Here is a 26,113-nt window from a genome sequence, read left to right as displayed (position 1 = left end):
CATCCCCCACCCTTGGGTGCTTCCCAAAAGCCACCTCAGTAACATCACAAGACACCTTTATCATTCCATTCACTGAGAAAATTCCAAGAGTTTTAGCAGCTCTATGCCAGAATCAGGGATGAAAACCAAGTGTCTCTTTCTCATAAATCACGATATCACAGTGGGCAAGGAGCCTTTAAGCCCAAGCTTCTATTGTAACAGGTTCAGTGATGAGATGAGGGAAGCAGACAGGTGGTGGGAGGGGTGAGGAGGCAGGAGGCCCAGGTCGGGCTTTTTGAGGGACTGGATGGTGAAGAATAATGCTGTAGCCATCCCCTGGGGACCAGACGAACACCCGGAGCTCAGGAGACAGGCAGCTGGTGGTGGCTGGGGAAGTCTTGGGAGCTGACAGGATCTCTCAGAAGTAGCAAAGGAATGAGGTTCTAGACAAGATCAGTCTCCTGGGGGTCTGGACCAGGGGCCTGTGACAGCGGAGCCACCACACAGACGCAGAGTGGGGTCTGAGAACTGGTCTATGGGCACAGACAGTGAGCTTGGGTTTTCAGGAGGCCATTGGAGGCACAGGCCTAAAGCTGGGGAGAGGGTTGAAAACCAACCTGCTCCAGGTGACAGGTGGCAGGTGACACACTGCCAGGTGTACATAGTCAGAGCATAAGACATGGTTCAGGAGGGGGATCTGGGAACACCCTTGGTTGCACACACCAGTGGAGGACAAAAAGACCTATTCATGAAGGAAGCTGGGAGGACGAGCCAGCAAAGTAGGAGGAAAACCAGAAATGCACGCCGTCCTGGGCCCGGGACAGGAGCGGCCGGCATGTGGAATGCTGAGGAAAGGTTGAGTAAGGGAAGGGCGGACAGGTGACCGCTGGCCTGCCCTACATGGAAGTTACTGGAAACCCAAAACGCGCAGGGCCTCAGGGTGCAAGCGGGGAGCAAATCTCCGTGAAGTTGTTTTGCTGGGAGGGATGCTAGGAAAAAAAGGCTAGGGGGCTTGGTTTCGATGAATTCTGTGGCCTCAGTGTCTTCCAGCAGAGTCAGGCACACAGGGCACTTTGAAATGTTTGTTTAGTGAGTGAATGAACGAATGAATGAATGAGTAAACAAATGAGTGAGCAAAGGAATGAGCAGAGGGATAGAATGAGAGTTAGTTATAAGGTAGCTGGGAGAGAAAGCACCTCTGAGGAAGAAGAAGAGATTCTGTCACCTTGCCAGATTTGATCATCCTCTTTCTTTGAAACCTGCGGCATTGATGCAGTCACCTAGTCACGTGTGTGCTCACTCAGCCAGTCACTCATCTTTTTTCATTCATATATTTGGATGATGATTGACAATACAGGCTGCGGAGACAGCCTGCCTGAGTTCAAACTCTGGTTCTGCCACGTACCAGTTGTGTGGGTGAGTTTGGGCAAGTGACTTCACTTAGTGGCACCTCAGTTCCACACCTACGGCCAGGTGTCGGAGTGGCTGAGTTCTCTCTAGGCTGAGTTTTCATATTGTGCACAAAAATATGATGCCCAAGAGTGAAGAAGCAGGAGGTGTGGGGACTTGAGAACTCTGGGGGTTCTCTGGGGGAGGCGGCCAAGGTGCTCGGAGCTTTCTCTGAAAGCAGGAGGTGTGTGGCTGTGAGCCAGTCTCTGCCCTCTGAGCCTCCAGCTACAAAAAGGAAGGATCTGGCTTTAGCCAGAAGCCACAAGCTGCAGGTCTGTGTGTCAGAGAGAAGCACTAAGCAGTCACTCCCCATTCCCTACTGCCCCCAGCCCCCCGCAGACACTCGCTGCCTCCCGTCTCTGTGGATTCACCTATCCTGAACATATTTCATATAAATGCAATCTGAAGATATCTATTTTTGTGACTAGCTTCTTTCACTGGGCATCATGTGTGCGTGTGGGGTGGGGGGGTAGAGAAGAGAGAGAGAGAGAGAGAGAGAGAGAGAGAGAGAGAGAGAGAGAGAGAGAATCTGTTGAACCAAGAGTCGTGTTTTCTTTTCTTTTCCTTTTTTTTTTTTGGTGGGGAGGGGCGGGGTTGCCCACTTTTATAGCTGAGAAATGTCCCAACATAAATCTGAATTTCCAGCTTTTCTTGAAAAGTCAGAGGATCCAGCAACACAGCTGGAGCTCCAGCACGGCAGAAGGGTGAATTTTATTACATGTAAATTGCACTTCGATAAACCAGGTCACCCCCACCCACCCCCCCACCCCGCTGAAATATACAAAAAGGAAGATGTCGAGGTAGGTGATGCTCAGCACAAGTCAAAGCGGAAGTTTTAGGATTCTGAACCCAGAGCGAGAAAGAGACCCAGCACCCCACCCCCGAAAAAGACAGGAGTGGGGCGGGGTGGGGCCCTCCCCCATTCTTTCCTCCCCTCTCTCTGTGTCTCCTCCGTCTGGCTTGCATCCCTTCCTCAGTGGCAGCCCTCATGCACAGGAAAACGCCCGTGGAGTTGGGTGAACTGGCCACACACGCCCTGAGGCGGCCTGTGCTTCCTGGAGCAGGGAGCGGAGTTGACAGCTGCTGCAAACATTTGGGGCCCAGTCTGGAAACCCGCTCCTAGCTCTTCCATCACCCCTTTCGCAATCTCTCCCTTCTCTTCCTGTGGTTCTCGGCTCTCTCTGCCTTTGCTTTTCCTGCCTCTCACTTCCTGTCCCCGCTCCCTCCTGCCACTTTTCTGCACCGGGAGGGGCCCCCGCTGACCACGCACCCCGCCCTCCCTGAGCCTTCGTCACTGGAGTCAGGATTAGAACCCGGCTCCAGGTCACCTTGAGTCATCGGCCAGGGGCTTGCTGGCGGTCTGAAAAGGAAGCGAGAGGAGCAGGGCCGGGTGTTCCCCCAGAGCCAGCCCAGACCCCCTCCTCGCTGCCCTTCCATTCAGCTGTAAAGCTTCATTAAGTGTCATTAGCCAAGAAGAGGATTAGAGGGTGCCCCGCCTGTGTCTCCTGCCTATGTCTTCCGTGTCCCCTTCCCTCCACCAGGAAGCTGAATGGGCTGGGACAAAGAGAGTTAAAAGCTGTGTCAGCTGCCAGTCTGGGACAGACAGACAGAAGGAGGGGGACAGGTGGGGCAGTATGACAGGTGGCTGGGAAGCCAGGTGGACAGTGGGAGCTCGGACCGGCAGATGACGAGAGAGGCAGGCAGGTAACCAGACAGGTGACAGAGGCACAGACAGGCCAACACTGCAGCAGCCTCCAGGAGTTTCCAGCAGGCAGAGACGCCAGGTGAGCAGGGGGCAGGGAGTCGCCGGCGAGGGGGAGGCAGAGAGGGGAGGGCGGCCACGGCCCCACCCCTGGGGAGTCAGTGGTGGGCAGGGTAGGGAAGGGGGGCACAATCTGAGTTCCCCACCTTTACCTCCAGAACCTGGAGGCGAGCCGCCATGGGGTCCAGGATCTTTTTGCTCCTGTGTGTTATTGGTGAGTTTTCTGGAAGGGGAGGAGGGTCTCTCCTTCCCCCATGAGGGGGCCCCCATCTCCCTATCTCGGCTCTGCCTTCCAGCCTGGCCTGAGTGGGGGTGCTGACTCTGTGCCACCAATCACCTCCAGCTCCCGGGATTCTGCCCTCCTCCCTCCCTGTGTCTTGTGATCTACTTCCTCTCTGTCTCTCCCTGTCCTGTCTGTCTCTGTCTCTGCTTCTGTCACTGTCTCTGTCTCTCTCTCTTTGAGTCTCTGTTGTTAAGCGTCTCTGTTTCTCTCCTTCTATTCCTCTCTGTACCTCTTGGGTGTCTTTTTCTATACATCACGCGGTCTGTCTCCCTGTGTCTGGCTGTCTCAGGATCTCTTGCCTCTTTCTCTCTCTCCATCTCTGTATCTCTCTTCCTATCCCTGATCCACAATCTCAAGGTACTGACCCCACCCCTCCGGCCCACTCTCCTGTCCTCAGGGCTCACCCACGCATCCACGGAGAAGATTACCGATGGCACGGAGTGTGTCCCCCACTCACAGCCTTGGCAGGTGGGGCTGTTTGAGGGGACCAGCCTGCGCTGTGGGGGGGTCCTCATAGATCGCAGGTGGGTCCTCACAGCTGCTCACTGCACTGGCAGGTAAGCCCCCTGTTTAGGTCCCTTCCTGAAGTGGGCAAAGGAGGGATTTGGGGAAGGGGCTCCTGGGAGGGGGTGTCGGGGAGTAAGGAGATGGTCCTGCCACAGAGAGTTTGAGGTTACACGAGGAGTAGGACTTCATCAGCCGCGAGCCCAGGTTGGGGTTGGGTGGGGTGCAGTGGGGTGGGGGTTTGGGGAGGGTCCTGGAACCTGTCCACCCGCCCCTCCCATTCCCTCCTGTCCACCCACTTCCTTCTTACCCGGTACCTGGCACCAGCCACAGCCATTCCCAGGCCCAGGCTGGGCGGAGCCCTGGGCCCGTGCAGCCTCAGTGGTCCCACCTGTAAAATGAGAGGGTTGGGATTTCCAGGTCTGACACGCTGGAGTTTTTGCAAAAGGGAAGTTTTGGACACGGAGAGACAGAGAGATTCGGGGACGGGGAGAGACGCCAGCAGGACAGAGAGCATCTGTTTAGCTGACATTAGCGACAGCCTGGGCAGTGTCCCAGGTGCTGGAAACGGAGCCGCGACAAGGCCAACAGATGTCCCTGGCCCTGCAGGCCTCACCAGCTGAGAGAATCAGAAAGTGACAAGGATCCAGCGGCATGGGGAGGGGAGACGGGCAGCGGAGATGGAGGCCGAGACACTGGAAGAGGGAGGCCTAGAGAGAGAGCAAGCCAGGGAATGAGGGAGCGAGAGGACAGATGTGAGGTGCAGAGCAGCAGAGAGAGGCAGGAGGGCCTGGGGGGGCGGGGCAGACCCAGGCCGCTCGCTGAGCCTCCGCGACCTTCAGTAGGTACTGGGTGCGCCTGGGGGAACACAGCCTCAGCCATCTGGACTGGACGGAACAGATCCGGCGCAGCGGCTTCTCCGCGACCCACCCCAACTACCAGGGAGCCCTGCAGAGCCACGACAGCGACCTGCGGCTTCTACGGCTGCGCACCCCAGTGCTCCTGACCCGAAGCGTCCAGCCCCTGGCCCTGCCCACCACCTGTGCAGCGGCCGGCACCAAGTGCCACATCTCAGGCTGGGGCACCACCAACCAACCGTGGAGTAAGGGGGCCCGGGGTCAGGGCTCGGGATAAGCAAAAGTCTGGGGCGTCGGGGGAGAGGTCAGGAGTTATGCCATCTCAGAGGAAGGATGGGTGAAAGGTCAAACTCCGGGATTGCGCTTCTGGGTCAGAAGTCAGGGAGGATTAGGTCTGGGGAGTCCAAGTGGTTAAGGGTGGAGGATGGAGTCAGAATTCATGGGTCAGGGAGGGGGTTAGAGGTCAGAGTGCTGTCAGGGGTCATCAGACCACAGCATAAGGCATATGTAAATAGAGAGACAGAGACTAGGACCAGTCCAAGTTCACCTGTGTCTGTAGCCACGCCTCAGCCCCACCTCAGACCACCAGGCATTAGATTCTCATAGAAGCACCGGTCTTTGGTGCCACAAAGATTGGGGACAGCTGAATGCAGAACTGAGGGAGGAGCTTCAGGTGATGACAAGGAATGTGGGGTCAGGAGACAGAAGACACAAGGTCAAGTTGGGATCAAAGGATGATACGATTGCAAATCAAAGGTCGCAGTAGCTGGGACTGAAGAGGTCAGGTCTGGAGTCACTGTGTCTAAGATTGGAGCATGTAGAGTATGGCACTCGGAGTCATAGGTTAAAGGTGAGGGGCCTGAGCCAATGGACTTGGGTCAAAGGTCACTATGGCATCAAGTCGCAGATCTGAAATTTAGAGGTTGTAGTGAGGTCACGGAGAGGGGGTGGGGCATACCCTTGGACTGACCTTCCTCGAAAGGAGGGATGTGGTCCCACGGTGGGGGAGCTCTGGGGAAACTTGCAGTGTCCATCTTCCGTCCCCAGACCCATTCCCAGACAAGCTCCAGTGCCTCAACGTCTCCATCGTCCCCAGCGCCACTTGCCAAACCGTGTTCCCTGGGAGAATCACAGACAACATGGTGTGCGCAGGTGGCATTGCCGGACAGGATGCCTGCCAGGTGAATGGACGCAGGCCATGCATGCTCGCCAAGGACAGGAAGTAGGGGACGGAGGGGAGGGTGTTGGGGGAGGGTGAATCAGAGAAAAGTGACAGGGGAGAGGAATGAGGTCAGAACGAAAGGGAAATGGGCAGAGAGAAGAGAGGAAGGAGAAGAGACACAGGGACACAAGGGAAGGCCAAGGACCAGTAGGACACTAGGAGCTCAGGCAGGTAACCTGCGGCCTCTCCAGCTCCGAGTCTTCACCAGTTGGAGCTGGCTGGGGTGAGAGGGAGAGATTCCGGAATGGAGGCAGAAAAGGGGGCCGAAGGGCACTTTCACCCTCAAATTCAGCCCACTTGCCCTCTTGGGTACTCCAGAGAGGCGACTGCCCCACCCTACCGGCCAGGTCCTCACCCGGCATCCTTCAGAGAATTCTGATGGAGTCCCGCCCTCCCTTGCTGGGATTGGTTATTGATGCCAGTGCTCTCTTCTCTCATTGGTTGCGAGTCCAGCCATCGTCTTTGAGACTCCTCTACTATTTATGAAGTCCCGCCTTACGCTCCCTGGAATTGGTCATCGATGATGATGCTCTTCCCTCATTGGTCAGGACCCCAGCCGGTGTCCTTAAGGGAACCCTGTCAACCCTTTACAGAGTCCCGCCCTCCTTCCCTGGGATTGGCCCTAGGAACAGCGTATCTTTCTCTATTGGTCAGTTATTGCCATTGTCCTTGGAGCACCTGACAGTGCAGGCTTGGGGCCACTGTCCTCCAGGCCCAGAAATGAGTTGGGAAGAGGAAAACTGGAACTAGATTCTTCTCATATTCAGGCCATGCGCCTTTCCTTTCTTCCCTAGGGTGACTCCGGGGGCCCCCTGGTGTGCGGAGGAGTCCTTCAGGGGCTGGTGTCCTGGGGGTCCGTGGGGCCTTGTGGGCAAGAAGGCATCCCAGGCGTCTACACCAATATATGCAAATATGTGGACTGGATCCAGGAAATCATGAAGAACAACTGACCGACACCTTCTGCCTCCGGCCCCTTGGCTCTGAGGCTCCTCTGACCCCTAGAGCTCTAACACCCCCTCTGTCACCATCCCCAGCTCCCTCTCTTCCTGGCCTGGGGATCCTCTTTCTGAAGTTCCTACTCCAGCCAGTCCTTGTGAGAACCATGGCTTGGGGAAGAGGGAGCGTGTGACTATCTGGAATAAACATAACATAACCCGAGGAGGGGTGACGTCTGTCTACTCAGGAACTCCAAGCTGGTTGAGAAGGGAGGGGAGGCCCATCAGTTCCTCTACGCATAGGTGTAGAAATCGCAATCAGGGAGGGTGAGGGCTTTCCCTCAGGGGTCCCGCAGGGATGGAACAGAAAAAGTTACTTATAACAGTGTACATCAGGGCCATTTTTCTCCATCTGACACAATGGGAACAGCTCAGTACCCAGAGCTTACAAGCTTTTCAAGGGTCCATAAGGACCAAAAGAGGTTAAAAAAATAAAAATAAAAAAGAAAAATATATATTGGTTGCAAAATACCAAATGAAAACTGTGAAATCAAACTTCACTACCATTAATTAAATGTCTATAAAAAGTAACATTCCTGATGACCAGCCAATGGCAACTTGGCTCTGGTGGAGTTGAGCACACATTGTGTGTAATGTGGGATGTAGGCTCCTTTTCATGCCGGTGATGATGGAGGGTGGGGTGGAAGAGGACCCAATCTGCCTTCAAACAGCTCTGTCTTCACCGCCGACCCAGGAGATGAAAAAAAGAACTTCCCAATGAACAGAAAGGGGATTCAAGGTGGGAGGGAGTGATGGGCGATCATGACAGCCACGGGAACATTTACTGAGCGCCTCCCATCCATGGCTCTCCCAAAGTCCTCGTCCCAACATCCCCAAGGCAGGGCTGTCTCCCCCAGGTCACAGATGAAGAAATTGAGCCTCACTGGGGTGGAGTCCCTCGTCCCACGTCACCGTGGTAGGAAGAGGCAGAGCTGAGGTTTGAGGCCAGGGCCGGCAGCTATCAGTACCCAGGCCTACCCAGGAGTCTTGCTGCAAATCTGGTTAGGGAGAGAGGAGGGCAACACAGGGAGGAGATCGAACGGATAACAAACAAGCCAGGAGACGTAGGGACTGTCACTCAAGTCCTGCGGATGAGGAAATTCAGGTGGTTCAGAGCTGGGGCGTCGTCGGACCCAGATCACACAGCGAGTAAGTGCCATGGCCAGACCCCGAGGACCCTCGGGTGCCTGGCAGGAGGGGGAGCAGAGGGGGGTGGGTTGGCAGAGGAGTCCTGGTTTCCCTCTCCTAGGCCTTGACTCCCACAGGCCCTGACCTGCCTCCCTCACCCTTCTGTCCTGCCCCTCCACCAGGCAGCAGCCCCACCTCTGTGACGCCCCAGTTTCCCCCTACTTCTTGGAATGGAGAAGGGAGGGGCCCAAAGGAGGCCAGGGGCCCACCTGGGCTCAAGCAGAGGGGAGGGAGGGGCAGGGACAGGAGGGACAGACTGGGACATGGGGTGGAAGGAGAGAGGCTCAGAGAGAGAAACAGATGGAGGAAAGCAGAGACAGAGAGACGCAGAGAAAGACACTGGCAGAGGAAAGCAGGGAGACAGAGACAAGGACAGACAGGCACAGAGACACACAGGGACACAGAGAGAGGAATGACACACGCAGAGGTACGGGAAGGTGGTGAACGCCGGGAAGAGAGATTCAGGATGCAGACAGACTGGTGAGTGGACACAGAGGTGAGGATAAACTAAGAGAGGCAGAGAGGAGAGGGGCTTGAAGACGTGACAGAGGCAGGCGGGTGGCAGCGCTTCTCGGAGGCCTGGGCCATCTGGGGAGGGCCCCCACACACACCCCGCCCCCAGGGCGATAAGGCTGGGCTGGGAGGCCCAGTCATCCTGGGCCACCCTCCTTCCGCCTGTCTGCCTGGTGCCTTGCGCTCCGAGCCAGCCTGACCCAGCCTGCCCCAGCCTGCTGCCGCTGCCACCGCGGGCCCCGGGAGCCCCAGCCCCACAGCCCGTGAGTCTGGGAGGGAGGGCAGGCTCCCCATCCAGGTGCCTGCTCCCCAGCATGCACCAGGCCTCCTGGGCCTCAGCGCCATCCCCTCCTCCACTCCGTCCTTCCCGGCTCGGGTGGGGGCTCTCTGTCTCTCTGTCTGTCTCTCCAGTAGGCTGCCCCCAGCCTCAGTGACCTCTGACCCCAGCTTCGGTCACCAAGGCCACCTTCTCCCTCCACCCCCGCTGGCCAGGGCAGCTGAGGGCATAGGCTCTTCCGGTGACCAGCCCCGCCCCACTCTGTCCAGTTGTCCTTCCAAGGGAAAGAGGCTCAGCGGGGCAGGGACCGGAACCCTGTCCCGGGCCAAACCCTAGGCAGCCTGCGAGAGGCTCATTACCCCCGGGGGGTTGCCAAATGGTGCCAGTTCCCTCTGCCCTCCTTTCCCCAAGCTGCTGGGCCCCGGCCGGGTCTCGGGGGTGGGGTGGGGGGTGGTGGTGAAATGCGTCCTCCAAAATTAACCTTGGGAGTCCTGCAGTGACTTAAATCAGGGCCAGCCCGGCACCTGCCTGCTGCAGGGAAAGCCTCTCCCAGCCACCTGTCCGGCCTCCCCATCGACGGCAAGCTCCTAGCTGAGATCAGGCCCCTCTAAGCCCAAGCTACATTCTAAGGCCTTGGAGGCTGGGGTGCTATGAGAACAAGAAAATATCCAGGCCCTGTTTTTTTTCCCTGGGGGGACAGCCGGAGCAGGTGAGGGAGAGAGGAGAAGGCATGAGACAGCCCCCAATCTCCACCTCAAATGACTTGGCCCCTGTCCCTCCTTGTTCCCAGAAGAACCTGGGGCCTGCCCTTCCCCCCTCCAGGCCATGACGATTCTGGGACTAATCACACTTGCTCTGGTGACAGGTACGGTGGGCTGCGGGAAAGGGCAGGGGCCTCCTTGAATCACTAGTGTTCGCCTGGACCTTCCATGTCTGGACACTGATATTCTAACTAAGAGATAAGCTGGAGGGCATCTGTGCAGATACGCAGGCCACAGCGAGGTCCCCGAGGCCTCTCGCTGTGCCAGGGGCAGTCCCTCTAGGTGACAGAATGGGAGAGGACAAGGACGGTCTGGGCTCAAGCAGCCAGGGCAGCCAGGGTGGTGTGGGGGACACTCAAAAAGCTCAGGACAGTGGCCACCGACCGGCCGGTAAGGAAGAATTTCAATCATGTAACGCTAACAGAACAAAGAGCCATCCTCTCTGTCTCCTTGCCACCCCCTTTTCTGGGGGTCCTCTGGTGCCTGAACCCCTCTTTTGCTCCGTCCAGGCCACGTAGGGGGCGAGACCAGGATCATCAAAGGGTACGAGTGCCCGCCACACTCCCAGCCGTGGCAGGCGGCTCTGTTCCAGAAGACACGGCTGCTCTGCGGGGCGACCCTCATCGCCCCCAAATGGCTCCTGACAGCAGCCCACTGCCGCAAGCCGTGGGTGCGGGGGCTGGGGCGGGGCAGGGAGGGGGCCGGAGATGGATGGACGGACGGAGGGGGACGTGGGAGTGGAGACGGGCACCATTAGCCTTGACGATGGGGGTCCAGTTGGGGATCGTTTCGGGAGGGGGCGGAGCTGTGGGATCCTCCATCCTCCCGCGTCTCCCCTGCCCCCGGCCCCGCCTCCCATCTCTCTCAGGCCTTCCTCCCCTGACCGCCCTCTCTCCCACCTCAGCCGATACATAGTGCACCTGGGGGAGCACAACCTGCAGAGGCAGGATGGCTATGAGCAGACCCGGCTGGCCACCGAGTCCTTCCCCCACCCAGACTTCAACGACAGCATCCCCAACAAGGACCACCGCAACGACATCATGCTGGTGAAGATGGCGGCGCCGGCGGTCCTCACCTGGGCCGTGCGGCCGCTCACCCTGTCGTCGCACTGCGTCGCCCCCGGCACCCGCTGCCTCATCTCCGGCTGGGGCACCACGTCCAGCCCCCAGCGTATGGGCTCCGCGGGGGACATGGTGGGGGAGGGGTGCTCGCGCCTGTGGGGGGACGCAGGCAGCCAGAAGCAGTTTTGGGGGGTGTCAGTAACGACATAAGGCGAGGGAAAGGAAGTAGGGGCAGAGGTTTGGGCCTTGGAGTCAGGCAAAGACCATGTGCTCTAGACCCGCGGCTGCTGCTTGTAGGATCTTAGGCAAGTGGCTCCGCTTCGCTGGACCTTGGCTTTCTTCTCCATAAAATGAGAATAATCACAGCCACCTACCGGGGCTGTGTGCGAGACAGTGTAGAGAGAGCCACTAAGAATTAACTCAAAAGCTATCGTTCAGAGCAGAGACACAGAACTGGCTGCAAGAGAGGACAGGGATGGGATTCAGAGCAAGGCCCTTGGGTTTGGGGAACCCAGCCCCACCTGCAGTGTGGGGAAAGGGGGTGGGGGGCTCTGGTTTGCCACATCCCTCCCTGCCACTTCCACCCACAGTGCACCTGCCACACACCTTGCGATGCGCCAACATCACCATCATCGATCATGAGCAGTGCGAGGAGGCCTACCCCGGCAACATCACCGACACCATGGTGTGCGCCAGTGTTCGGGAGGAGGGCAAAGACTCCTGCCAGGTCAGAGGGGAGGGCCCAGGCACCCCCACCACATCCCCGTCTCCAACCTCACTCCTGTCACCGACCACATCCCCAGCCTCATCCCAACCCCAGTGCATCCCCCTCTGCAACCCCATGGCCCGCTCCCCTACCCCATCCCCCACTCCCGCTCCCGCCCACGTGTCTCTCCCCAGCCAGCCCCAAATGCGTTTACCACTCTAACCCCATCTTTGTTCCCACCCATAGCTCCGGTGTCATCCCCCATCCCATGGCCGGCTCCACCCTCAATCCCCACCTCCTTCCAGAAACCATGCCCAATTCTTTCCTCTCCCCCATGGCCTCCTCTTCCCACTGACTTGTTCTCTCTCTCTGCCCACCCCCAGGGCGACTCTGGTGGCCCTCTGGTCTGTAATGGGTCTCTTCAAGGCATTATCTCCTGGGGTCAGGATCCGTGCGCTGTCACCAAAAAGCCCGGTGTCTACACAAAAGTCTGCAAATATGTGGACTGGATTCATAAGACAATGAAGAACAACTAGCCGAGACCAGCTTGTCACAGTCCAACGCCCCCAGCCTCAGTTGGTGACATGGTTCCTGTTCATCCTGCCCAGTATCAAGCCTGAGCTCGGACACCTCGCTGTATTTTCTTTGGGCCTCCTTGATGAGAGATACTGGTGCTCATAACCAACTTCGCAGTTGCAGTTAGTGAGACGCAAGCTCGAATCCTCCCTCATACTAACTTGTGACTCCAGGAGCAATTATTAACAGCCGTTTCATTCTCTGTTGTATTCCTAGCCTCGGAGACCGTTCCTGGCACTCCGGAAGGTTTCAATAAAAGGTCCCCAAACCAGTGAGTCTTCTGAGTGCTTGCCATGTGCCCAACCCTGGCTTTTAAATGCATCACCTCACGTAATTGTCACAAAAACCTATGAGACTGGTGCTAGTATTTCACCTATTTTGCAGATGAGTAAACTAAGGCACAGAGAAATGAAGTCACTTGCTCATGGTCGCCCAACCAGTAAGTAGAAGAGAGAGGGGTCAAAGCAGGGGCGACTTGACTACTGGGGTGTACTACCTCGAGACACTGGTCCCTCACCTGGAAAGTCATGCTTGCGAAGACTTAACAAAGGGGAACCTCTGCTGTTTTGTTTCCAGCCCCTGTGACAGGTAGTCACCAAGACCTGCATAGGCCTCTCCAGGGGCCACGAACTGCATGTGACTGTTTAAATTAAAATCGCACACATCAGAAATGTCATTCTTCAGTCGCATGCGACACACACCGAAGGCGCCATAGCCACCTGTGGCCGGGGACTGCTGTGTCCGATTCACACAGAGCCCCTCGCCAGTGTTGCAGGATGTTCAGCTGGACAGCACCGAGCGGGACGGCCTCTGGAGGTCTCCGGCAGAGGCCAGCACTCTGTGTTCCCTGCACAGGGGACGGAGCTGGCTGGGACGAGGCCTCTTGGTTGTTAGGCGGACTTGCTGTGTGGCCTCCTGTGAGTCATTGCCCTCTCTGAGCTTCCCGGTCCTCACCCGAGATGAGGAAGCTGGCCCAGGTGACATCGACGCCTCTTATGGCCTCCTGTGATTCATGGGCCTGCATGTCGCCTGGAGACATGCAGGTGACACGGAGCATCCCCAACACACGGGGGGCTAGTTGCTGGGACAGACACTGAGCCCACTGCTCAAGCTGTGGGAGTGGGCTCAAGCATGGGGTGTCCCTCGGGGTCTGTGTCTCCCCATTTTCCCTTCTCTGTTTCCGTGTGTCTCGCTCTGTCTCTCCTCCTCTCTCCTTCAATCTTTCCACTGCTTCCCCCTCTCCCATACAGCCTTTTCTCACATTGTCGACCCAATGACGCATGTCCCTGCTTCTCTCCCCCTCCCCTCCCTCTCCTCCTCTTCTCTCTCTCTTTCCTCTGACACCATCCCTGAGACCTGGGCTCCCTGGGGACAGGGCACCCTGTTCCCCCATCTGGGAAGACTTCCTGGAATAAGGGACATAGGGAAATCCTCGAGGAATCCAGCCCCACAAAAAGGTGTCTCGGGCTCTGGGAGAAGCTTGGATTCCAGGGCCCCTCCCACAGCAGGAATCTGGAGCCCAGGTTGGGTGCCAGCCGCACCTACGATATAATTAGGGAGAGGGAAAGGGAGGGACAAGCCCCTGGGGGGAGGGTGGGGAAACTTCCGGGCTTCCCGGGGTTAAAAGGGAAGGTCTGGCCAGGGGTCGCAGGGCAGAGGATCTGGAGGCCCACACGGCAGGGCAGAGGCGCTCCCAGGCGTCCACCTTCTCTCCTTTCGCTCGGCGACTCCCAGGTGAGGCGGAATGCACCTCACCCAGGTTGGGGACCCTCGGATGGCCGGCAGGAGCCCCGTTTGAGCCCCGATTTCTCTTCGGACCCCCACTCTACCTGTAAAGGAGGGCGCAACCCCACACGCCGAGAGGCTGGGAGCTGGGGCAGGAGGGCGCTCCCCTCGAGCGCTGGGAGGGCAGAGGACGCAGCCAGGGTCCTCATTAGGATAATTGCGCCTATTACCGCTGTTCCTGCGGGAATCGCCCTCGCCGGTCTGCCTGCCCTCCCGCCCCTGCGGTTGACGGTCGCAGGTGAACCGGCTCCTCGCGGGCCAGGTTGGCCCAGGCTAGGCGGGCGCGAACAGCAGGATGAGGGCCTCTGACCGGCCTTCCGCTTCAACCCGCCCCCCGCCCCTCCAGCCTAGGTCCCGGCCATGAGACCCTCAGACCTCCACATCTCTGTCGCCTCTGGCGCGAGGGCCCCGGCGAAGCTGCTCCTGCCGCTGCTGATGGCGCAATTCTGGGGTGAGGCAAGGGACAGGGCCTGGGGGGAGGTGCCGGACCGGGGGCGCTGGGAGGGTGACCTCTCAGCACCCACGCCCCGCGCTGCGTTCGCGCCCCTGGGACCCCGGCACAGCCTACCCACCCAGAGCAAGCCCCACCCCTGCCTGGAGCAAGCCCCGCCCCTCTTGCCTGCGCCCCGCCCCCGCCTGCAGCAAGCCCCGCCCCCGCCGGCTGCGGCCCGCCCACGACACGCCCGCGCTGGCCTAGCTCCGCCCCTCCCCGCCCTTTCTTACTCCACTGTCTTCGCCTCATCCCCGCTTTTTACCGTTGCCCCTTTGCCCCGCGCGGTGCGTTATCCCCATACCTGCTCCGCACCTGCCTCGCGCCGCGTTCTGTCCCCGGCCCCTGCCGCCCCGCAGCGTCCCGCTCCTGCTCCCTTCACACGCTGTTCCTTCTGTAGGGACAGAAGAGAGAGTCCTACACACTCAAATAGCGTCCCAGCCCTTCTCCCCTGCGGAACCCCCAGCTGGGTGCGCCCCGCGCCCCAGCTCTTAGCGCTTGGACCCCAGACCCAGCCATGGTGCTGCTGCGCGCTGCCCGCCCTGATCCCCTCCTTTCTCCAGCCGCACAGGCGCTGCTCCCCGGCAATGACACAGACTCAGACCCCCAGGCGTCTGGCGCCCCATGCCCACGCGGCTCGCAGCCCTGGCAGGTGTCCCTCTTCAGTGGCCTGTCGTTTCACTGCGCGGGTGTCCTGGTGGACAAGAGCTGGGTGCTCACGGCGGCGCACTGCGGAAACAAGTAGGGAGGCCTCCTCGGGGGTGCCACGGGGGCTGTGGGGGGAGGGGGCAGGGAGGGCTGGGACGCTATTTGAGTGTGTGGGACTCTCCCAGAGCGATATAGGGGGCGGGGAGTCAGTCCTGGAAGGCTTCCTGTAGGAGGAGAGATGCAGCTGCGCTGTGGCCGCCAGGGGGCGGTGTGGTCCTGCTCGGCGTTTCTAGGCTCGTTTGTCACCTCTGTCCAGCTGATTCTCCTTGGGTTCCTTTTAGGTGCAGACAGCTGTGTGCAACAGACAGCAGTCAGGGCCAGGTGTGGTTAGGAATTCAAGCAGAGCTCAGGGACTCAAACACCTGATCATTCCTCCCCTGTCCCAAGAATTCAGGCACCCAGCCCCTTCCCTGCCCCAAGACCCAGGAGTTTCCACCTCCTCCTCTGCCAGGGCCCAGGGGTCTAGCCCACCCAACTGCCTGACCCTCCTTCCCAGGGACTCAGAGTCCAGTCCCAGGCCCCACAAAGGCTCTGCCTCCCAACGGCTCTTCCTTCCCCAGGCCGCTGTGGGCTCGCGTTGGGGATGACCACTTGCTGCTTCTCCAGGGTGAGCAGCTGCGCCGGACCACTGCCTCTGTGATGCACCCCAAATACCACCAGGGCTCGGGCCCCATCCTGCCTGGGCGGACCGACGAGCATGACCTCATGCTGCTGAAGCTGGGCAGACCCGCTGTGCTGGGGCCTCGCATCCAGACCCTGCCCCTGCCCTACCGTTGCACCCAGCCCGGGGACCAGTGCCAGGTGGCTGGCTGGGGCACCACGGTCACGCCAAGAGGCAAGAGCTCAGGGTCCCGTACCTCGGGCAAGACTCCTGGGTCTGAGGGAGGAGAGGGCTGGAGCCCGGGGCCTGAGATGGGCATCTGGACGCACGCTTGGCGGTCCTGGGAAACTGGGGCCGGATCCGGATAACCTGGTGTCTTCTCCCGATAGTGAAGTACAACAAAGGCCTGAGCTGCTCCAGAGTAACCATCCTGAGCCCCAGAGAGTGCGAGGTGTTCTACCCCGGCGTGGTCACCAACAACATGATGTGTGCGGGACTTGACCATGGCCAGGATCCCTGCCAGGTAGGGACTGGCCAGGGAGGGTCTCCACCTCACAGGGGCAAGCACAAGGACATTATGGGGAAACAGAAGACCCACCCTTGTCCCCAACCTCACAGCCAGCCCAGACAAATAGTCATCCCTGTCCAACACTCTGCTTCATCCCTATCAACAAAAGAACATCCAAACCTATATAAAAATTTTATGAGTTTACCTGAGCCAAGATTTGGCGAGTGTGCCTGGAAGCAAGATCTCAACAGATGGAGGAAAAGCTTCAGAGAATGGCAATTTATTCTACACATTTAAAGTCAAAGGAGGGACGTAAAGAGGCTACCTGCCATTCGTTTCTGGTGGATTAAGGAGGTGGCAGGAAGCAAAGCAGGGGGAGCCCTCTAGGACAGGACACAGTAACACTGGTGGGTACAGGAGGGCTCACGTTTAAGATACCAGGTACTGAGATGGTACACAAGCCACAAGGTAACGAGGGGCTCTGTGGTCTTGTGCTCTGGGGCCAGTGGTCGTAGCTCCATGGGGTTTGGAAATGATTACTCCCACACTACCCTAGATGCATAAGAACAATGGACAGGATTTGATTAAGGTAAAAAAAAAAAAAAGCGACCTTTGCTAAGGAAGCTATAGGTCCGGGATGTAGTAGGTCTGGGACGTGACTACCAGCCATAACCTGCCCAGTTAGGAATTTGTGATCACACATGCCGTGTGGGCACTTTCAGTCTCTGAATTTGTCAGGCCTGCCATGTCGACCCCTGAGCTTGTCGGGTATATGACATAGCCCCTTTTCCACTCACATTCCCACATCCAGCTCTGCTTCCTGGGGTCCGTCTTCTTATACCCAACCCTGTGCCCAGCTCTACTCCCTTCCCACGCTATCCCAAACCTCATTCACATCCTCAGGCCACTCCTGAATCCCTGCCCCAACCCTGTTTCTAGATCCATCTCTGCCCCCTCATCTATCAAGAGCTAGACGCCCCGTATCACCAACTCTCCATTCTCATTGCCCAATCCAACGCCCATCACCCGCGTCTGGCTCCAGCCCATCCCACCATGACTTCATATAGAATCCCAGCCCCACCCCTGCCTTCCCCACCACTGTCACAGACCCCAGGAGCAGCCCTCGCACTGGTGTGTTTATTCACTCTCTCTTTCCTCCCACCCCAGAGTGACTCCGGTGGCCCTCTGGTCTGTGAGGACACCCTGCAAGGCATCCTTTCCTGGGGCGTTTACCCCTGTGGCTCTGCTCAGCACCCAGCTGTCTACACGCAGATCTGCAAGTACACCTCCTGGATCAAGAAAACCATTCGTTCCCACTGACCCAGAGGTCCCGTGAGCCCTCCGTCGGCTACCGTCCATGGGACTGTCCCCCTGCCACAGTCAAGCCGTTGCCGCCAAGCCTCCCCTGTTAACACCTCTGCTCCTCCCTCCTCCCCCTGCCCACTGCTATTCTATCCCCACGTTGAAGCCGGAGTGCAGAAAATGTTGGTAAAGATTTGTTCAAGATGGGCGTGGAAGTGGGCAGTCACCCAGTGTCTGAAGGACATCATCAGTCACCCAGCCTGGCTTCCTCTACCACTCCCTGCTGTGTGAGCTGGACCAAGCCAAGTGCCCTCTTTGGGCATCATTTTTCTCATCTGGAAATGGAGACAGAGAAGTGCCTACCTCACAGACATGTTGTGAGGAGACTGTGATACAATGTGCGTGCAGATTGTTATAGTAATTCTCAGTAAAGCATCGGCACAGTGGGTGGCAAGCTCTGACTAAACATTACCTGTTGTCATGATCTGTGAACAGGTCACGGTGAGAACATGTGTGACCCTGTGTCCTTGGAAGAAAAGCCAGGGGTACCCCCCAATCCTACCCCCCCACACACCATCCCCATCTCCATCCCTCATCACTGATGGGAGAATCACATTCTCCACCTTCTTTAAGTTCCATGAAGCACCTCTTAACCACTTCCTTCTTCCCTCCCACTGTTTCCTGTGTCTGGGTCCACCCAGCACCAGTTCCTCCTGTCCCAGCAGGGGATGGGCCAGCTCCGGCTCATCTGATACGTTCGCTGCCTTCCTGGGGCCACCAGAACCTTGGTGACATTGCCCTGCATCCCCGCCCCTGCCGCACCTGGCCTCTAAGACCAGAGAACTCTCCTACGCCAGTGGCTCAGTTCACTCAGAGAAGCCCTCTGACATGCAAGGAAGGCTTTTGGGTTTGTTTACGAGCTCCATCTTCATCCCCTCATCAACCAAGAGCTAGAATCCCAGCAGACTCCATCCCCATGCCCATCCCAAATAAGCTTTGAGGTTTCATGGGGAAAATGCGGAAAGAGGGGTCCTTTTCCTCTCACAGAACTGACTCAGGGTACATTTCCTGCTTTTTCCTGCGCTGGGGGCGGGCAGAACCCAGGCGGAGCTAACGGGTGGGCGAGCATCTCCGCTCAACCTGGACCTTGGCGCGGTTACACCAGTGGGACTTGTTCGCAGCAGGAAATTTCCATCCAGCACGGGTTGTCTGTCTCCTCTTTTGAACACCGGTTGTGGAGCATGTGTCATGCATGGCGGGCCCGGGGCTGGGCTGGGAATGGAGAGTTGACCGCAAGGCCCCTGCCCTCATAGGTCGCTTGACTGGTGATCAGAGCTCCTTGGCCGACTCTTACCCCTGATTGCCTTAGCATGCCCAGGAAATGTCAATCACGTCAGCCGAGTTTGTTATGTAAGGATCAGAAGCGGGTAGGTGGGAACTCGAAAACTTGATTCATTTTTAAAGGCAATTCACCCATTCTTTTAGTCATGCTGCAAGCGTGCGTTGAACCCTGTCCTGTGCCAGGTCCTGGAGATGAATCAGAGTGAGCCCTACCCTCAAGGAGCTGCTAGTCAGGTCAGGGAGACAGGCAAGCCTTACATTCTTTGCATTCAGGCCTCCACTCAAAGGTCACCTTTTCAAGGAGGCCCTCCAGGATTGCCTTGGCTGGAGGGGTCCCTACCCATCACCAATCCATTGCTTTGTTGATTTCTTTTGCAGCGCCTGTTGTAGCCAAAATGATCTCATTCATTTGTTGACTCTATAATGATCTGTCCCCTCCCTCTTCCCACCCGATCCATGAGGGCAGAGACCCTGATTTCTTCACTGTGGTTTTCTAAGCACCTAGTACAGTGTCTGGCAGGCAGAAGCCACTCAACAGATCGCTGAGTTAACAAATAACATGACTTGATTGATGCTGTTACAGAAAGAGGTATAGGGCACCCCAAGGAGAAGCCAAGGACTCAGGAATGTCTTCTCAGATGAAGGGACATTTGCATGGGGTTTTAAAGGATGAGTAGGAGTCCACCAGGTACAGATGGAAATGTTTTGCCATTGCTTACTGTGTGAACTTGCGCAAATTACTTGAATGTTCTACCTCAGTTTTCCCCCTCTGTGAAATAGAGTGATCAGACTCTTGTGAGATGTGAATGAGGTAATATACGATGAAATGCTTACCCGACTGCCGGCACAGAGTAAACAGCCCATCGAGATATTCTTAAAAGTAGTTAGTATGCTCTTAGCATGTAGTGGGTGCTCAGTCCTTTGTCTCAAGACCTCCCTGTCTGGAGAGGAAGTAAGGTAATTCCAGTCATGGGTGACATGTATTATGTTACAGACAGTTCAGGGCTCTGTAGGAGATGGACAGACATATTATATTTATTGAATGCTTACCATGTGCCAGGCGCTGTGGTAAGTGCTTTATATATGTGTGAATTCATTTAATCCACCTACAATCCCAGTGATTATCATGACTCAGTCGATGCAGCAACTGAGAAAGGTCTGGTGGCCTGCCCAAGGTCACATGACTGCTGGCGTTGAGACTTGGACCCGGGTCGTCCAGTCCCAGAGTCCAGGCTCCAAACCACTACACCATCATGAGGATGCATTCGAAGGGAGGCCAGACCCAGCATGCAGTCAAGCTTGTGGCAAGTGGGAGAGGTTGTGAGCACTCGGGGGAAGAAAAGATGAATTCTACTGGGAGAAATCAGAGAAGGCTTCCTGGGGGAGGGACCATTTAGGTTGGGCTTTGTAGGATTAGTAGGAGTTCACCAAGAAACAAAGGATCTTGAGAAAGACATTCACTCATTCAATTAACATACTTTGAAACCTCCTGGGAGCCCAGCCCAAACAGGTGATTCTGGGGACACAGATGAGTCAGATCTGGGCTTGGCCCTTCCAGGATTGCCCACCTGATGAGAAGGAGGGATGAGGAGAGAGGCAAGAAGGATGGGGTGATAGGAAGGACAGTGGATACGAGGAAATGGGTGAGGGAAAAAAAAAAGAGAGAATGTTCTCATTCTCTTAATACCACCGAGATCTGGTGGTATTAAGAAAAAGAGGAAAGTACTTGGTTCTAGGCAGGTTGGGTACCTGGGACTTTGCAGTGCTGAGAACGTGAAGAAGGGAGCAGGATAGGACACAAGTGAGTTAATCCAGCCAAGACCTCATTTCTCAGACACCTTCATGGTCTCTGCCTCTCTAAGTCTGATATTCTCTTTCTTTCTCTTTCTCTCTCTCTCTCTCTCTCTCTCTCTCTCTCTCTCTCTCTCTCTCTCTCTCTCCTGTATCTTCTTTCTGTGTCTCTACCTCCCTCTCCTATTTCTTGCTCTCTCCCCACCTTGCCCCCATCCTGTCTGCCTGCATGGCTTCTTCCCTCCAAATTCTGGTCCTTTCTCCTACCTCTAGCTTGATTTCTGCACAGCCCCAGCTCATTCGAGATATACTTGCTGTGATCCTGGGACCCCGCCTTAGCAATCTTCCTCCTCCAGGCCACAGAATATCCTGTGTCTGGAGGTCATGGGCAATGAGGACTCTCTCTCTCTGGAGCCCCTGTGGAGGTCTCACCATCCCCAAGCCCCCTCCCCCATTTAGCCAAGCACTGCTCCAGCAGGTAGTCAGCTCATAGTCAGCTCATCCCAACCCTGGGAAGGGGGGTACCCCCTGTGCTGCCTCCCTTCTCAAGGCCTCCAGTCAATGTCCCAGGGCTTCCCCCTCCCCTGTGACATTTCCCAACCCTGATTAATCACAGGGGTGGCCCCAGGGAGGAGGAAGGAGATGGTATGTCTTCCCATAAAGAAGCTCGGGTTCCAGAGCCGGGCTTCAGGGCCCAGGTACCCGGAGGTCATGAAGCCAGAACTCGTCTGTGCTCTGCTCGCTCTCCTGGCAGGTGGGGCCCCGCCTGTCTACTCCACTGCCCCTCCGCGTTGCCCTTGGCTCCCCCAGCCTTCCGCTCCCTCCTGCCTGCTAGGAGTCTCTGCCTCTCTCCATGCCCTCCTATCTTGCTCTTCATCAACCCCTCTGCCTCCCTCCTGCCCCCAGGGACCAGCCGGGCAGACACTAGAGCCATTGGGGCCCAGGAGTGCCAACGCAACTCGCAGCCCTGGCAGGCCGGCCTTTTCTACCGCACCCACCTCTTATGTGGAGCATCCCTCATCAGTGACCGCTGGCTGCTCACAGCTGCCCACTGTCACAAGCGGTGAGTGACCACTCTGGGGAGGGGGCTGGGGTTAAGGAAAGGGTGATGGTGAGGGGCGGGGCAAGGGGCTTTGGTAGAGGAGAGAGGAAGCTGGAGACAGGAAGGATTGAGTCTCTATTTCAGTTCCCAGAAGTTTAACTCCTAGAATTACAAAGAGTTGACTCTCCTAATTTTCGAGTTTTAAATAATTCGGTTCTGAGAGTCTAAGATTCAAAGTTTATATACTCGGGACTCTCAACTCTGACCCAGAGAAATCCAGAATTTTAGGCTCCTAAAGGTCTTGGGTCCACGAGGTTCTATATTCGCCTCAGAAAATTCTAGAATCCATAGAGTCAGAGCAGTACTGTTCAGTGGGAAATAATGCCAGCCACGTATGTAAGTTTGCTTTCTAGTAGACGTGTTGAAGAAAGGAAAAAGGAAATGAGAAACGTTTATTTCAATAACAGATTTAACTCGATACTTAAAAAATAGTGTTTCAGCATGTAATCATGTGTGTGTAAGCCCTTGAAATCAGACATGCGCTTTACACATATGACAGATCGCGATTTGGACTAGTCACAGTTAAAGTGCTTAGTAGTTGTGCTGGGTCACACAGTACCAGAATCCTGGATTCACAGTATTCGGGCTAGGTTCATTGGCTACAGATGCTCACAGTCCTAGAATTCAGTAGTCCAGAGTACTGTTTCGTAGAATTCTAGAATCTTGAACCAAGAACATGCCAGAAACTTGTTCATAAATGTCTAGAGTCTGGCACATTTAATATCCCAGAGGGATATCATTCCAGAATCTTTGGATCAGAGAATTCTAGAGTCTCAAACTACTCGAGTCGTAGATTCTCAGATTTCCAACATCATAGATTTATAGAATTCTAGAATGATGGCATTCTAGTCTATCGTCCCAGAATATTCTAATTCTAGGCTCTTTAAGTCCGAGGTTTAATTTGGTTAATTTAAAAATTGTAGAATGTGTGATCCAGGGAAATCTAGAACATTGGACTCGCGGATTCACAACATTCTAGAACTCGAGCCTCATAGAATTCTGGAATCATGGATGCCTAGTGTGTTAGAATTCTAAAGTACTAGAATCTTAGATTCTGGGCATTCTGATAGAATCCTAGAATCTGTCTGATGCAGAAATTCTTTCCGCATCTCTCTGGAAAGATGTTCTGATGCTCTTCCCTCCAGGAAAGAAGCTCAGATGCTGGTACAAGATGCTATGCGGGAATTTCCCATCATGCATTGGTCCACGATGGGGGCCTCTTTTCGCTCAGGCACATACATCAGGCTAGGAGAACAGTGTTCGGATTTCAGCCCCGAAGACAAAGGAGGAAAAGAGCAGAGCTTTGGAGGTAGAAGAGATTCAGGAGCAGGGGCAAGTCGGGGTGGGGGAGGCTGGTTTCCCGGCAGCAAGATGACAGAGAGGCAGAGAGACAAAAATAACACCTCATATGCCTCAAACCCTGAGTTCTCGGTCATCAGCCTGATTCCTAATGCGAGAGGTCAGAGGTTCCCCAGATGATCCCCAGCTGTTTAGGGCATGGACCCTGAGCAGAACAAGTGAACTAGAACTGCAGTGAGAGGGCTTGAGGCTAGACCTCAAGAAGCAATGCGTCGATGGGTGATGGATACGATGAACACGAAAAGCCTGAGGCCACAGATGACCCCTCGACTTGGGGATTTTCCATCTCCCATCCCCTTCCACACACACACACACACACACACACACACACACACTGGAACATGCACAGAGCCACGCCCCATGGAAGCCATCGGACCTGCGGGGGCAGGGGGTGGGGCTGCTGTTGTGTTGTAGGCAGAACCTCCAAGTGCCTACATGGTTCCAGGTGAAGCAAGGAAAAAGGTGGCTCTCTCAGCATGGACTTAAAGGGTGTGAGCTTTTGGGGGAGAGCTACAAAAGCAGAGGCAGACATAAGGGTGGAGCGGGGAGCAGACACCCAGAAAGGATAGGTGGCTTGTGGAGAGTCACATGGCACCCTGGTGGACACTCAGTGTGACCTCTGAGACCTGTCTCCGCAGGCATCTGTGGGTCCGCCTCGGGGAGCACCACCTCTGGAAATGGGAGGGTCCAGAGCAGCTGTTCCGGGTCACAGACTTCTTCCCCCACCCTGGGTTCAACGAAGACCTCAGTGCCCAAGATCACAACGATGACATCATGCTGATCCGGCTGCCCAGGCAGGCACGCCTGGGCCCTGCTGTGAAGCCCCTCAACCTCAGTCAGACCTGCGTCTCCCCAGGCACCCAGTGTCTCATCTCAGGCTGGGGGGCCGTGTCCAGCCCCTTGGGTATGGCCTTGCCCATGACACACTCCCTTAGGTCTCGTAAGCTGAAGTTCTAAATCCCTCCTCTTCCTCTGTCTCTGCCATTTCATCTCTACCCTCTATCTATCCACCCATATGTACCATCAAATCTAAGAAGCTATCAATTATAAGATGTATTATTATTTAACGACCCACTGAGAATGGAGGAAAAAGGGTCCCACGGATCCTTGTGTGACACCATTTACCGGATGACACACTCTGATTTCAGGGATGCTTAAATGTGACCATCTATACATCTTAGAATCAAAATAAGACCTACATCTCTCAGAGTCACAGATTAACAACCTATCCGCCAAATAGGGCTTCCCACATTAGTACTGGTTTTCAAAGTGCCTTGAAAAAAAGTCAGACTTTGTTGCTACAAACATCTAAAACCTGGAAAATGTTATATAGAAGCTAAGTTTCTGGATCTGCTTGAAAAACTCGAGCCCACATTCCCAAAGTAGCAAGCACTGTTGGAAAGGGTCAGTCAAGGTGGCGCCCTGCAGACAAGACCACTACGACTCATCCCACTGCTGTACAGTTCCCTCCATCCACTTCTGTTTACCCATCAGCCCCCTGCATACATCTAAGTTTGTGCCTATGTATTTTCTACACAGAGGTACATGTGTCTACATCCATATTGATCTCGAGACATTATATCTATCTCTAGCTCTACCTAATATCTCTAAATCTGTATCTCTGTATCAAGAACCATCTCCCCATCAATATCTCTTCCCCTTTGCCTCACTGCCTCCTCACTGGATATCTCTGGGCCCATTTTCCCCAATTTCTTCCCAGCCTCCTCTGGGAATCTCTTTCCCCTTAAGAGGTCTCTATCTTCTTATCTCTTAGTTCTCTGCATCTCTCTCTCTCTCTCTCTCTCTCTCTCTCTCTCTCTCTCTCTCTCCCCCTCTAGCTCGTGTTCACATACATCTGTTTCTCTTTCATGCTATGGTTATCTTTGTCACTGTCTCTTGCTCCAGCCTTGGAGAATCTTATGTTGTGTCTCCATGGATCCTCCTTAGGAAGGGGGGGTTGCCAAGTGTGACAGGGACAGCTACCAACCTTCTTTGACCTCCTTCCCCAACAGTGCAGTACCCACTCACGCTGCAATGTGCCAACATCAGCATCCTGGAGCCTCTACTCTGCCACTGGGCATATCCAGGCCACATCACCAAGAGCATGCTCTGTGCCGGCCTGTGGGAGGGGGGCCGGGGCTCCTGCCAGGTGAGATCTGCTCTGAGGATGGAGGGGATAAGTATCCTGTGGGGATTCCTGGGTCCTGGGAGGGAAGGGAGCAGGGCCCCGGACTTCCTGGATCAAAGCAAGGAGGGAGCTGGGACACCTGGGTCTTGGGGGAAGAGGGGACTAGAGTCCCAGAATGCTAGGTCTGGGGGAGAGGCAGAGGTTATGAGCTTTTACTCCTAGGTCTGAATCTGGAGAAGGGGCTGAAGACCTGGAAGCCTGGGTGTTGGGGGTGTTAGAAACTAGGGGTGCCTGGGAGGGAGGAAGTAGTCTGCGCAGTGTCATGAAGAGAATGGCTGAACAGTTTCTCTGCTCTCCTCCCACGCGCAGGGTGACTCTGGAGGCCCTCTGGTTTGTGATGGGACCCTGGCTGGGGTGGTGTCTGGGGGATCGGAGCCCTGCTCCAGACCCCGGCGCCCTGCCGTCTACACTAGCGTATGCCACTACGTGGACTGGATCAGGAAGACTATGGAGGACAACTGAGCCCTGCTTCCTTGGACAACTAAGAAAGGAGGCTGGGCGCCCGGCAGAGGACTACGGGGTTCCAACTTCAGCGGTCTCCACCCTTGGCCTCAGTTGTCCTGAAGCAGCTTCTGGATCCCTCCCGCCCCCCACCTCCCCGGCCCAGCAGAACAGCGTCACCTGGAGGCTCTGCCGTGGGATGGACAGCCATCGAGGAGCTCCTCCCCTCGGAACTACGGCCAATGAGATTTTCCCTTTCTGGACTCCGCCCCGTGTGGCCCCGCCCCTCCGCAGAGACCCGGGCCCAGTGACGTCAGGATAGCGATGGCGCCCTCCCGCCCCGCCCCTCGCGGCCCCGCCTTAG

The 26,113-nt window shown here is 56.2% G+C and overlaps 4 protein-coding genes across 4 annotated transcripts; all 4 read left to right on the top strand.

Annotated features, from left to right (window-relative positions):
• The first annotated feature begins 3,206 nt into the window (after positions 1-3,206).
• On the top strand, positions 3,207-7,442 carry LOC107500368 (kallikrein-12). The gene is made up of 6 exons (XM_016125497.2): positions 3,207-3,212; positions 3,349-3,404; positions 3,871-4,030; positions 4,823-5,079; positions 5,882-6,015; positions 6,851-7,442. Exons 2-6 carry the CDS (start codon positions 3,368-3,370, stop codon positions 7,004-7,006), a joined length of 744 nt encoding a protein of 247 aa, XP_015980983.2. The 5' UTR covers positions 3,207-3,212; positions 3,349-3,367; the 3' UTR covers positions 7,007-7,442.
• Positions 7,443-8,959: 1,517 nt separating this feature from the next.
• On the top strand, positions 8,960-12,390 carry LOC107500468 (kallikrein-11). The gene is made up of 6 exons (XM_016125744.2): positions 8,960-9,015; positions 9,820-9,894; positions 10,300-10,456; positions 10,695-10,960; positions 11,442-11,578; positions 11,941-12,390. The coding sequence occupies exons 2-6, from the start codon at positions 9,855-9,857 to the stop codon at positions 12,091-12,093; spliced, it is 753 nt and encodes a 250-aa protein (XP_015981230.1). The 5' UTR covers positions 8,960-9,015; positions 9,820-9,854; the 3' UTR covers positions 12,094-12,390.
• Positions 12,391-13,755: 1,365 nt separating this feature from the next.
• Positions 13,756-17,971, top strand: KLK10 (kallikrein related peptidase 10). Its single transcript, XM_016125778.2, has 6 exons — positions 13,756-13,867; positions 14,265-14,369; positions 14,972-15,149; positions 15,677-15,951; positions 16,107-16,240; positions 17,393-17,971. Exons 2-6 carry the CDS (start codon positions 14,279-14,281, stop codon positions 17,543-17,545), a joined length of 831 nt encoding a protein of 276 aa, XP_015981264.2. The 5' UTR covers positions 13,756-13,867; positions 14,265-14,278; the 3' UTR covers positions 17,546-17,971.
• Positions 17,972-21,355: 3,384 nt separating this feature from the next.
• Positions 21,356-25,837, top strand: KLK9 (kallikrein related peptidase 9). The gene is made up of 5 exons (XM_016125753.2): positions 21,356-21,413; positions 21,566-21,722; positions 23,759-24,024; positions 25,133-25,269; positions 25,618-25,837. The coding sequence occupies exons 1-5, from the start codon at positions 21,371-21,373 to the stop codon at positions 25,768-25,770; spliced, it is 756 nt and encodes a 251-aa protein (XP_015981239.1). The 5' UTR covers positions 21,356-21,370; the 3' UTR covers positions 25,771-25,837.
• The last annotated feature ends 276 nt before the right edge of the window (positions 25,838-26,113 follow it).

Source organism: Rousettus aegyptiacus, unplaced genomic scaffold (genome assembly GCF_014176215.1).
Source record: "Rousettus aegyptiacus isolate mRouAeg1 unplaced genomic scaffold, mRouAeg1.p scaffold_m13_p_14, whole genome shotgun sequence".
NCBI classification, from domain to species: Eukaryota; Metazoa; Chordata; class Mammalia; order Chiroptera; family Pteropodidae; genus Rousettus; species Rousettus aegyptiacus.
Note: the sequence above shows the minus strand (reverse complement) of the source record. Positions and strands in the feature narration are given on the sequence as shown.

What these genes read in the sequence shown, in the direction of transcription:
- KLK9 (XM_016125753.2), top strand. Translation starts at nt 21,371, where the DNA reads ATGAAGCCAGAACTCGTCTGTGCTCTGCTCGCTCTCCTGGCAG. An exon ending in GCTGCCCACTGTCACAAGCG is followed by an intron (nt 21,723 to 23,758) that starts GTGAGTGACCAC and finishes CTGTCTCCGCAG; the next exon opens with GCATCTGTGGGTCCGCCTCG. An exon ending in GGCCGTGTCCAGCCCCTTGG is followed by an intron (nt 24,025 to 25,132) that starts GTATGGCCTTGC and finishes CTTCCCCAACAG; the next exon opens with TGCAGTACCCACTCACGCTG.
- LOC107500468 (XM_016125744.2), top strand. Translation starts at nt 9,855, where the DNA reads ATGACGATTCTGGGACTAATCACACTTGCTCTGGTGACAG. An exon ending in GCAGCCCACTGCCGCAAGCC is followed by an intron (nt 10,457 to 10,694) that starts GTGGGTGCGGGG and finishes CTCCCACCTCAG; the next exon opens with CCGATACATAGTGCACCTGG. An exon ending in AGGGCAAAGACTCCTGCCAG is followed by an intron (nt 11,579 to 11,940) that starts GTCAGAGGGGAG and finishes GCCCACCCCCAG; the next exon opens with GGCGACTCTGGTGGCCCTCT.
- LOC107500368 (XM_016125497.2), top strand. Translation starts at nt 3,368, where the DNA reads ATGGGGTCCAGGATCTTTTTGCTCCTGTGTGTTATTG. An exon ending in CACCACCAACCAACCGTGGA is followed by an intron (nt 5,080 to 5,881) that starts GTAAGGGGGCCC and finishes TTCCGTCCCCAG; the next exon opens with ACCCATTCCCAGACAAGCTC. An exon ending in CCGGACAGGATGCCTGCCAG is followed by an intron (nt 6,016 to 6,850) that starts GTGAATGGACGC and finishes TTTCTTCCCTAG; the next exon opens with GGTGACTCCGGGGGCCCCCT.
- KLK10 (XM_016125778.2), top strand. Translation starts at nt 14,279, where the DNA reads ATGAGACCCTCAGACCTCCACATCTCTGTCGCCTCTGGCGCGAGGGCC. An exon ending in GCTGATGGCGCAATTCTGGG is followed by an intron (nt 14,370 to 14,971) that starts GTGAGGCAAGGG and finishes TCCTTTCTCCAG; the next exon opens with CCGCACAGGCGCTGCTCCCC. An exon ending in GCGGCGCACTGCGGAAACAA is followed by an intron (nt 15,150 to 15,676) that starts GTAGGGAGGCCT and finishes TTCCTTCCCCAG; the next exon opens with GCCGCTGTGGGCTCGCGTTG.